General features: G+C 38.2%; 1 protein-coding gene across 4 annotated transcripts in view; it reads right to left on the bottom strand.

Annotated features, from left to right (window-relative positions):
* Positions 1-12313, bottom strand: part of TMEM117 (transmembrane protein 117) — a 177670-nt gene that overhangs the window by 33501 nt on the left and 131856 nt on the right. For 2 of the 4 annotated variants that reach the window (XM_059473336.1, XM_059473337.1), the window contains exon 6: positions 2498-2657. The exons of 1 other annotated variant lie outside the window; for it this stretch is intronic. In XM_059473336.1, the coding sequence (XP_059329319.1) occupies positions 2498-2657 (160 nt within the window). Of the gene's footprint in view, positions 1-1132; positions 2006-2497; positions 2658-12313 lie in introns of those variants that run through there. One more of the 4 variants, XM_059473339.1, reaches the window with a different exon arrangement.

Raw genomic sequence — 12313 nt, 5'->3', positions numbered from 1 at the left:
CTGATAAGGAACACTTCCACAATCTATAGATAGATGAGGATATAGAAAGGACACAAGAAGAGGGGGAAGTCTTTACTGTGTGAGAGACTGCAGGAAGGAAATTCTATTACTTGCTACAGAAAGGTTTCTCGCAAAGTCACCCCACTTGAACCTGTCCTTTCTCCTTTAAAGATCTGCAGGCCACCAGGGATGCACTACAACAGAGCCAGCCCTAACAGCAGGATTCCTGGGCAAACATTGCACAATTAGCTGAGTACAAGTGTGTCTTCAAAATGTTTATCCATTTCTGTAATGCTGTTTGACAGGCGTGTCTAAAATCTGCTAGGAAGAGCAATATACTCTGAGTGGAATGAAACACTCCACATAACTCTGACAAAAGTAGTCCAGAGTGTATGGCTCCTCCCTGTAAAACCTGCCTCAGAAATGGAGCTGGAGCTGGATCTGTCATCAGTTTTGTTAAAGGCAAAGTTCTATCTACCCCGACTCATCTGAAAACCTCTCACTGGTCACCTGCCCTTATTGCTAAGTTCACATCTGAGAGATGACCTTATCAATCTCTGTCAGTATCTGAAGGGAAGGTGGCAAAAGGATGGAGCCGGGCTCTTTTTGGTGGTTCCAAGCAATAGGACAAGAGGCAATGGGCAGAAACTGATGCACAAGGAATTCTACCTGAAAATGAGGAAGAAATTCTTACTGTGCAGTTAACCATGCTCTGGAACAGGTTGCCCAGAGAGGTTGTGGAATCTCCCTCACTGGAGATATTCAAGAACCTGTGCCATGTACTCTAGGATGACTCTGCTTGAGCAGGGAGGTTGGACCAGGTGACCCACTCCGGTCACTTCCAACCTGGCCCATTCTGTGATTCCATGTGATTTAATACTTTGCTCTCTCAACACAGCATTATTGCAGTAGCAATGCTAAAACTACACTTTAAATAAAATATGCCACCATATTTTCACAGTCCAAATAAATAACTTAAACAGATAACTCCATCATACAAATATCACTTAGAAATGCAATTAAAAAGAGCATCTTGCTTTGTGTTATAAAAATATGAAAGAGTACTCAGGACAAGCTGTTTCACATAAGATTTTTCTCTATATTCAGCAACTCCAAGATCAAAATACTGGGATTTCATTTTTCAAAGCCAAAAGGATGGTTTAATAGTTATTTTATATGAAGACAGCTCTGTTTTTCTAGCCTGCATGCAATATCAAATTCAGTATAGCTTGATACATTTTCATTCATACTTTCATTACAGCTCTATAAAGTACAATAATTTATTATACTTTCTCTTGAATCTTTTTGAAACATCAAACAAAATGTAAAATTCAAAGGTAGAGAAAGCAAAGCAACAGAAATCTTACAAGAAAAGCAGTATTATGAGAAAAACAGTATTTCCTTTCTTATCCTCCCAGTTCTAAACATGAACCACAGTGAGCACTTAACAGTAGTGGACATTGGAAAACAAAACTCAGCTGTAGGACTCTATGCACCTTGCAAGTCCTAGTACAGCAGTGATAAAATCTGAGTGCCATCACTGTCACCTCTATGATAATTACTCAAGTAATAGATAGCTTTTAAAAAAGAACTGAGTGTCTCAGAAACGCTCTCTGCTGGCAGAATTAATAATATATTGGAGAGGATGGATCCATTGGTTCTTGTCATGTTCTTTGCTGACCTTCAGTTCAGCAGTATCTAGAACAAAGATCTAACGTGTCTAGAACTAAGAGCAGTCATGGGCCTTCCATGCTCCTCTTCCTTACCTCAGCCCAAAAGACATAATTTATAACAGAGCTTTGGGTGAATTATTCACACAGGGCTCAAACCACATGCAGATACAAAGGGGAGAGGACAGCATCACATGAAGAAGGTTTTTGGCCACATAATTGTGACCCAGACTGCTTTCTTAGCAGGTAGATTCAAAGGAGCAGACATCAGGCAGATTACAATGAATCATCTCCCCAGTTAAGCTTTCAGGCAGAAGTCATTACACCACAAGGACCTGTCATCAAGTAAAAAAAAAAATTCACGTAGAAGTGGAAAGCTGAATCTTAATAGCAAATACTCATTTTCATCTATTAAAGTATTTTAGTGTGTGTATAGCTAATATTGTAAATGCTTGAAATTTGGAAGCATTTCTTTCTTGTCTGCATATATCTCATCTTCCTAAGAGAAGATTTGAATTTACAAAACAACCAGCTGCGGTTTCTTTTCCTGATGTAATTTTTGCAGAAAACACTTTCTAATTTGGAAACTCATGCAGTTCTTCTAAGCACTCTAAGAAGAGAAATCAGCAATATTTTCGCAATCAAAGGCCAGAGGCCTTTTTTGAAAAATTACTGAGAATGGTGTTATAAAATGCCATTACTTGTAGTGATTGCAAACTAAACATTTATTTACCTTTTTGTAGCCTTAGCTAAACACCATTTGCTCTAGAAGAAATGGAATGACTAGGCAGCCTCAACAGCCTGAGTGGAACATTAGGAGAGTGTACCTGCATGACAATAAGAAGGTCAAACACCAAGATGAAAGAAGCCAAGAAGGCTCTTGAGACCTCATCACTTGGCAGAAATCCACGATTCAGCTTGTCCCAGCTGATCCAGTCAGTAGTGATGACAAGCACAACTACAGAGGTCAGAGTAAACAGAACCGTCCTGGAAGGAAGAAGAAAAAATAGTTCAGAGAGAATACGACAGTAATGAAGATGCATCATTCTATTTTATCTATCTTCTAATGGTCAGCTAGTATTTTATCAGCACTTTCCCGCTAATGAAAACAGACTAAAAAAAAATTAAGTGCACAAAAAAAACCTTTTAATTTAAGAAAGAAAGCAGTCAGCTGTATCCTTAGTGAAAATAAATTTAGTATCTAGTAATAAGCATGTTGCAAAATTAGCTGGAGTATATAGCTCTGGTTCTTCATTCTGTACTTTCCACTGAAGACGAAAACCAGTTAAGTAAAGTAAGAAAGAAGTAAAATGTACCAAGGTCTGCATGATGTAGGCCAAATTCAAATCAACTAATTGAGAAAACATTGTCTAAGGCACCAAAGACATTAGAACCTTTGAAAATCTTTTCTAAGCTGTAGGAGCTGTAAGACACAAACTGTGAAGTCTAATTTTTATACAGAAACATGTCTCCATTTAAAAAAAAAATCAATGCATAAATTAATTGTTTTCAAATTCTGGAGATTGTAGAAAGATTTTGCTTTATGTGTGATAAAATTTCCTTTGTAAAAGTTTTCAACTATTTTATGACTTTTCTGAGAAGTCAGTGAAGAGTGAATCACAAAAGTATTAAGGCCTCTGTATAAATGCTACAAGAATTCCAGAAGACACACCTGACTAATTCACACAATTTTGAAACACAGTACTTAAAAAAATCTATTTCTAAGCTATCCCTGCAAAATACCTCTGCATCATTTCCAGCATCACTTTGGTAATACCTTACACAGCTGGCAGCAGTGACTGATTGAATTTCTCGTTCCGTGGAAGCTGGAAAATTTAGCTGGTAATTTAAGGGTGAGCAAGGCTTCTTCCAGTAGCCATAGCTGTCAGCAAATCTGTGCTATAATAGTGGCATATCAAAATCTGAATGCATGCTCATGGCTAAATAATTGTGGCAGGATTTTTTTTCTACAGCAATAATATCTCATTTTCTCCAGCTACTGAGGGTTGTAAAATAAAGCGAAGAATATTTCCCATGACATTTCCAAACAGGACCAATACTCAGCAGAGGGAAAAAAATGTACACCAGCAGTCACCCACTACCAGTCTGTATGCATTTATTTTTATACAGCAGTCTTGTCTGTATCTGTGAGGAAGGGAAACCAAATATGCACATAGGCAATAATATAATACATTTAGACTCATAGACATTATTCTTCTGTGACATGATAGGCTGCACTTCCTCAATGTAATGAGACACAAAATTACTTGATTGCTACCACCTTTACCTTGGAATTTCTATTTTTGTTCTTAATAAATTAACTCAGTTACATGCAACACTATGGTTGACACCCTAACAATTTTCCTTGAAAGAATTATGAGCACCTAGGCAAGAAAAAAACCAATAAATGAGGCATATTAGATGTAATCAGACCTAAGGAATAGTCAAGCCCTCTCATCCCAAAACATTTGCCTACCTACCATCTCAACTGTCCATACCTGAACCTGACTGACTTTTCTACAAGCTCTACTTTGGTACACACACAGAACATTTTAGTTTGGAAAGACAGTTCTCTCTCTTTTGCATATAGTCTCTTGAGACACACAAAGGTTTTTTTTTCCTACTTATGTCACCTTCATATCTGAAATTCTCATGGTTAATGTTCTTACTTTACCTGAAAGGTTCTCCAGAAAGAAAGCAATCCTCAGCACTTGTCTGCTGACCAAGGCAGACTCCCCCAGCCACTAGGCACCCTGATTTTCCTTGACCTCTTTCTGTGGAACCACCTCTCCTGGGGCAGAGGAAGTTTAAAACCATAATTCGAATCTGAGTATTTTGCTATAGGAAGCATATACCCAGAAGTTATGCCCAGGACTATTCTGCCTCAGTCCTCTTGAATTATGTATTTGCATTTTGGAGCAAGAGTTCAAAGCATGGAATATCAGACTTTGGCATGTAGACAAGCAAAGGCAGGCTTATTTTTATTCATGCTTTGTTGGCATGCATGCAAAGACCGATGTGTGTGCTCAAGTCCTGATTTCCTTGAGGAAATGCATATGCACTTAGAAAATGGCTTTGTTATTCATTCTGAAATGTCAAACAGGGAGGGAAGGGAGCAGAAAATGGGCTGCTAATAGAATAAGAAAATGCAAGACCAACAAAGAAGGTTAGAAATAGACTTTCAAAATGGTCTCATTAAACAGCATAATTAGTATTCAGTTGTATTTTTGACCTATGATACTGGAACACAGCACGATATTCAATACGTGCTTTTGGAGTTATTATAAACTGAGTTTTTTTGGGTTAGAGCTCAGTTCGCTTCTTGTGAAAGTACAGTGCCCTGGAGATTAAGAAAAAAAGATGAGGATTTAATTTTACTTGACATAACTTGTATTGGATAAACCAGTGTGAGATGCCCTGCTACACCTAGCCCAGTATAGTTTCCCTTTATTCTGCAATGCACATTATTGAGAAAGAGCTACACCGTCAAATTATTCCCCATATTGCTGGCAGGACCTCTCCTCATTACAGAAGGAGAAAGGCTACAAGGTGAAGGGCAAGAGAGGACTGACTCTTCTCTGTACCAGGCATTAAGAAATGCAATTTCTGTCTCTAGTTCACGAAGGAAATATGCTTTTATATTTCACTTCTAACTTGCTGTATTGAATGATTATGTGCCCTGGACACCTATTCAGCTGAAATAACACACATTTTACAACCTACTGCATACTCCTTAAGAGTGCAAATAAACACTGTCTAGACCAATAGCATACTGAATAGTTAAAATTATTAGGTAGGTCCAAAAAAGTCACTACTGTGCTTATCACCACCAGCGATTATTCAAAATCCACAGTGCTACTGGGGAGGGATAAAAAAGGAGAGGCTGAAAGAGAAGAACTTTTACTGCCAGAAACCTCTCAAAAAACAGGCAATTTCTTAGACTGTATCTCTATAATAATCTTTAATTACCAGGACTGAATTTGTCAAACCAAATCACTCATGGCAAACTGAATCCATGCTACAGGCCCATTTGTCAGCAGACTAATCTGGTTCTCAAGATTGGCAAGGTCCAAAACAAGTGCATCTTCCCTTCTGCCCCTTTCCACAACACTTTCTTGCACTGTAAGCTTTGATCAAACCGACCAACTTTATGTCTATCATCCAGCATATTATACATTATGAGAGGTTGTGAACCACATGGACCAGAAGCCTGAGCAGGTTTTAGTCATTGGTGATGGTTCCCTCATGGCAGACAGGATCACAACCTAAACTTGTAGAGAGGAAGCATAATGAGCTGCTGTTATCTTAAATCATGGATGTTTGGAGACACTCTTCTGCTGTTTAGCATGTCCTACCTCCCTCATCAGGAACTCCTAAGCAGAGCCCTTGAGGCCACAACTCCTTATCCTACAGCCCCAAGGCAGCACCACAAAGCCATTCCAAACCTACAGCAGAGGTATCTTTGACTCCATCCAGCCACACCCTCAGGAATCAGTCTGTTATTTGAGTGAAGACCTGAACAATCCAGAAAATGTCCCTGGAAAGATAAAAGACAACCTAATAAATGTATGAATTCACAAAACATCTAATGTTGGAAACAAGAACTGTTTCTAATTGGAGTCTCATGATTCTTCATGTCCAAATCAGCCGGGCAAAGTATATAAAAAATGGATTTTGGTCTGTAACTCAAACTGTAACATAGAGAAAATGAAGTTTTTAATTCAAAGGCTAAATACAATTCTCTGCACAACACTACCTTCCCTTTGCTTGTGACTTTGAGCTGCTCATTTTTGGAGATATTTAGAAGTTTCTTCTCTTACATGACCCTCTGCTAAATCTTTTGTGATGCTACAGCTTTGAAGATCAGATAGTAAGAGTTCTGTTAAGACCAACTGAAGAGATGAAAGACAAACTTTAGTTATTTTCTGCATTTTCATTTTGTCTTTTTCAAGAGGCAAAAACACTATCTGGCCCTTTTACTACACATTTTCCAGAAAAAACCAACTTGTACTTAAAAGTAGCTCTCAGATTTGTATGGCTCAGCATCTTGAGAATTTTTCACCTTAATTTCACACATAATTGTGACTAAGCTGGGTCATTTGTAAATCATGAAACATTGTTAAGAAGAATTCCAAGTATTGCTTAATACAATGCTTATTTGGGATGGAACACAGGACCAAGAAACTGGTCAGTCACACTCCTTACGGCTGCTCTTTGTGGGAGTGGGTGTTTGCCATTACTGCTGTCCCACCCACATCACACAGCCAGCTCCTGGCATGTCTCTGCACTTGCCCGGGGTTTCCCCAACTCAGAAACCACCCCCCATATGTCACAATCCCTCACTTGCTGTGGAATGCACCTCCACTGGCTCTGATTGCCTTGGCAACTTCTCATGAACATACCCAAATAGTAGCAAATATCCTGTGAAAACAGATACAGAAAAGGAACAACAAATTTTACTGCTCTTTATATTTAAAAAGGGCTTCCAGTCCTCAGCAAAGAAAGATAATCCATTGAGTCAAATACTCTGCATAATTTTTAATCTCAGAACTAGCACTGGCCAAATACACAGTCACACAGTATACGATAACTATAAAGAATAATGCTACTGCAGATGTTCATATACAAATGCCAACACTTTTTATTTCACTCATTTTAATTAAGAAGGGCTCTGTCATTTAATCTGTCAAAAATAGCAACTCTAAACCCATTCAAAATAAAATATTTAGTCTGCCTGTTGCTTGGTGTCAGAATCACTTCTGCAATTAAGCAAATATAAGGGACAGATGCTCTGGTGGTGGAAAGCATCTGTGTTCCCTGGAGCAGCATAACGTCAATCCTCCAGCTGGCCCCTGCTCTTCTGCCCCTACAGGACAGTTCTCTAAAGAGAGAGCAGGGCCTCGAGATTCCTGTGCTACCAGCAGCTACTGCAGTGCCACAGAGTGACACAGTTGGTGCTGAGGATCCCATTTTCACAGTGTTTGGGTAGTGTGGACTGACCTGAGCACACATCCATAACTTTAGCACACCAGGTGAGATCCCAGTCTCCACTTCAGACGTATCCAGAAGAAAACCCACCTGTGCACCCCAGAGCAATCCATACCATTAACCAGAGGGCAGATGGAGAGGTAACAGGCAGGTCGATCCCAGAAATGTGCTACTGAAGGGAATTGGTAATACATACAGACCCTAGAAATCTAGGAATATCTGGTGAGTTGATTAATTGGAACTCTTTTGTTAAAGCAAGGTGTTTGAATCTGATGGAGACAAGTACGTGGCAGAGATATGGAGCAATACTATTGTCAGATTTCAGAGCACCACACTCCCCATGGCATACTCTGCAGGCATGAATAAGTGGGAGAAATTACATTAATGCAGATTACCATCAATGAGACTTAATTATCTGAAGTTAAATATCAATTAGAAGAAAATGGTTTATAATTCAAATGTTGAATCACATTATTTTTTAACATTCTTGTCACCACAGAAGTGTATGCCTGACTTCTGTCCTGTTGAAAGTAATGTATAAGTAATTCAGCATTTGCCAGTAACTACCAGCTCTGAAATACCTGTCTGAAACTCCCTACACTGTGTATGGCTCATAACTTCTTATCAATAGCAAACACTGCACATTTTGAGAACCACAGGTTCCCAGTTAAGTCTTCTAAACAATGCTTCTTGTCATTCTGACTGGTGAGCTGAAGAAATTGGACACCACAGAGTATAAAGGATGCTCTGAGGCGGCAACATTGGAATTGGTTTTCTGCTTTTTTATATATTCACACTATGGGGTTTCTAGATCAGAAAGATGTAGGAGAAGCAAGGCTGGGGCCCTGATGGGATTGACTGTATGTCTTTTCCAGCCAGAGTGTCCCTAGAACTTGAGGCTCTTTCAATCTCTCATCCCGAACCTTAAGTATAACCCTAATCCTAACCCTAACACCAGCTTCAGCTCTAAACCTAACAAAATCCTATGGGTTTTCTAGACCAGAAAAATGGAGGGCCAGCAACACTGGGGCCTTGCAGGGATCATGCAGGCATGGCTTTTCCAGCCCCAGTGTTCCTGGAGCTCTAGGCTCTTTGACTCTCTCAACCCTAACCCTAAAGCTAACAATAACCCTAAACCTAATCCTGGCCCCAGCACTAGGCTAGCCCTAACCCTACACAATGGGTTTCCAGTTCAGAAAGATGCAGGAGCAACAAGGCTGGGGCCTTGCTGGGATGGCGCTGGCATGGCTTTTCCAGTCCCAGTGCTCCTGGAGCTCTAGGCAATTTGACTCTCTCAACCCTAACCTTAAACTGAACACTAAAACCTAACCCCAATCCCAGTTTAAGCCCTAACAGTAGCAAATCCTATGGATTTTCCAGATGAGAAAACTGGAGGGGCAGCAAGGCTGGGGCCTTGCTGGGATCACCTTGTCTTGCCTTTTCCAGCCCCAGATGTTCCTGCAGCTAACCTAATTCCAACAGCCCTTCCCACAAACCTTGCTTTACATCTATCTTTTGACTGTAACAGTTTTGGTTTTATTAGAGTGTATCAATATGATTCCAGAGCTATTTGGGATTTTTGCCCAAAGATTTGTATAAAGCCTGAAATTACATTTATGTTAATATATAAAGGAAACATTTTGCTATGTTTCATGTAATAAAATTAATAAGATTAGGTAATGTAATCACATGGTGCGAGATCAGAATTCTAGAGAGCATAATTTTTTTATTACAGGTAGAAGCATCTTTGAGTTTCTTTTTGCCACACCATTAATTTACTAAAATGAAAGTGTTATCTATTTCAAACAGCAGCTCATTTAAATTAAACCCACCACCACAAGCTTTACATTTCAAATGCTATTTCCTATCTGTGACACAAAAAAGCAAAACCAGTTTATGAAAGTTCAGGGTCTCACTTGTAAAAACATTTTCAATCACTATCATATGCAAGGTAGTATAAAATTCACATGAATCATATCCAATGAATTCTACTTCATGTTCAAATTCCAAAGTTAGAAGTTAATTGCTTAACTCCAGCAGAAAGCATCAGGAAAAAAACCTGAAACAAAACAGAAAACCAAACACAATTCTATATAAGGTAAAGAGAAGCCATTTTTCTATTTTAGTTTCAGATGGATACATCACCTTATTTCATCAATAGAATGGGGAGTGGAAGACAGCTGCTCAAAAAATCACAGAAAAAAAGATTTTAAAAAAATATTTTCAGAGCAACAATATGCCTTAGGATAGACCTGCCTGGCAATTATTCAGCAAAAATTGTGTATATTCAGACAAGTGCAGGTCATCAATATGCAAAATTTATCTGTGAAAGGGATTATTTCTGCCATGTGAGGGAAGCTGTGTCAGAACCAGGCACAATCCCTGCAGCTCATTGTGGTTGAGAAGCTGGGCAGCATCTCAGTTACACAGGATGATACAAACAGTGCAGAGGCCATTACCTGCTGAGTAAGTCAGACCAGCTATTTGAATATTAGTGTTAATGAGACCAGCTGAATGCAATAACAAGAAGATTTTTACATGCTACAAGGCACTATTTGTTCAGATTCTCTAGCTGGAGTTGGTCTGCTTACTATACATGAGTCAGCATTAGTCATGATATGACATTAGTCATGAGTCAACAGTTCAGGACACAGATTTCCTACACCCATGTGTCTTAGTGCTCAGTTATTCCCAGTCCCTGGTTAGAGTGAGGTAAAGGCTGTTTATCATAACAGCAAGACATGGGATATATGCCAAAACATACAAAACAGGGACTTTGGCTTTCATGTTTCCAGCATCCTCAGCAATTGCTAGAAACTCACTATGAGAAAAAAAATGTTATTGGACTCCATTTCTCAGTTAGCATGAAATATTCAGTAAAGTCTTAAATTCATTGCAATTTAGAACAGGAAAAAAATTTTGAAATGGAAAAGATATATGTTTTAACATTTAGAAGGAAAAACCTATTTCAAGTGCATTTCAATGGTAATTGAAATGCTATTCTAAAAGCCTAAAATGAAGCTTTTCAGACCTAGAGCAGGAGCTTGAAGTATGTCTCAACATCTCCTTGATTTTCCTGAATTGAAACACACTATTAAATTCTAATTTTAGAAACAAGAAAGAGTGTAAGTGTGGATTTAACACCATATTTTCAATCCTGTGTATAATCTGCATTATTTGGATTTCTAGAAGATTGATTTAAGACAAACTGATTGATTTTCAGAAGCACAATTGAAAACATCTAAGTAAGAAAATGGTAAAAATTATTAATTAATAAAGTGAGTCTTTAATGAATAATTGATTACTTCTCAATTGCTGAATTTATTAGCATTGCTTCTGTTCACACTTAATTTAATCATTAATGGAACTTTAAACCTGATCACTGTTTTACTATATAAACAACACTCTGAATGTTTCCTTCAGGATATTTTAGACTCATATTTCTTTTCTGCATTTAAGTTATTGCAGTTTTTTCTGAAAGCACAGTGAGATCTGCTACATTTTTTTAGAGCCAAGCAAAAAACTGATCGTTATATTTTAAAAAATACATTATTTTTACATATGGATTAGTTTAGTGCAATTAGAAAATTTTATAAGGAATTCAGAATCAGCCAGAAACCTAACCATTGAGGGGTTTTTTTTTCAGAAGTCTACATGTGAAATAACATATCTAATCTCTTGTGACAGCCAACAGAGATGTAGTGTGAGATTTGGTTGCCTAAACCAAATTTAGTTTAGTGTGATTTGGGCTGCTGTGGAGTACTTTGGTTGGTCTTCAAACTTTGCAGCAGAAGGTCACCCCTGAGCCCTGTGTCCTGTCCACCAGGCCTGTGCACTGTCTCAGCATACCACAGCATTCAAATTGTAGCCAATGCCCATGTCTAGGGACCTGAATCCCACCTTTATTTAAATGATGGAGTCTGGAAAATTATGCAGGTGACTACAGGTAAGTTTCTACTTGTGGCAAGCTGAATGATTGTCACCTGCATTGGCCAGAGCTCCACTGGCTGTAGCAGGAGCTGGCATGTTGATAGCCACGATCAACACATAAACACCAGACACCTGAACCCAGGACTGGATCTCAAAACTGAAGTCAGTTCTTGATGTTTTAATTTCTTTAAATGAAAAGCCTTTGAATTTTTGAATTGAAAAACAAATATATTTTATGTAGGAATTAACAACACTCATGTTTAAGTAAAATAATGGAAAATTTGTATTTATAAATGGTCACATGAAAGCAGTCACTGAAAAGTTGGGGTTTACCTGCTTTTTAAAACATATTTTAGAAAATTGAAATGATTTCACATATAATTTTGATGTGGAAGTCATAAAATTATCTTCACGAGTTTTTGGAAAAGAAAACAAGAACAGACCCTATAGAATTTTCCATAGTATGCGTGACTATAAAAATATCACTCTATGGTTCTAAGAGTTACAAAGCATAAAGGATAAAAATGGAACTTATTTTATCTAAGCAGAACATATGGAACATGTTGTCCTTGCCCAGATTCTGTCATGTTGCTACTCTTAGAAAACATTTATGATAAGTGGGGAGGAGAACTGTACAGTACACACTTACACAGTCAGGGCTTCTCAGACAATATATTAGAGCCAAAACTGAAATTTAAAATGCATTTCAAATTTAGAATAAATTA

This window comes from Ammospiza nelsoni, chromosome 5 (genome assembly GCF_027579445.1).
Source record: "Ammospiza nelsoni isolate bAmmNel1 chromosome 5, bAmmNel1.pri, whole genome shotgun sequence".
Classification (NCBI taxonomy): Eukaryota; Metazoa; Chordata; class Aves; order Passeriformes; family Passerellidae; genus Ammospiza; species Ammospiza nelsoni.
This window is presented reverse-complemented; position numbering and strand designations above follow the sequence as displayed.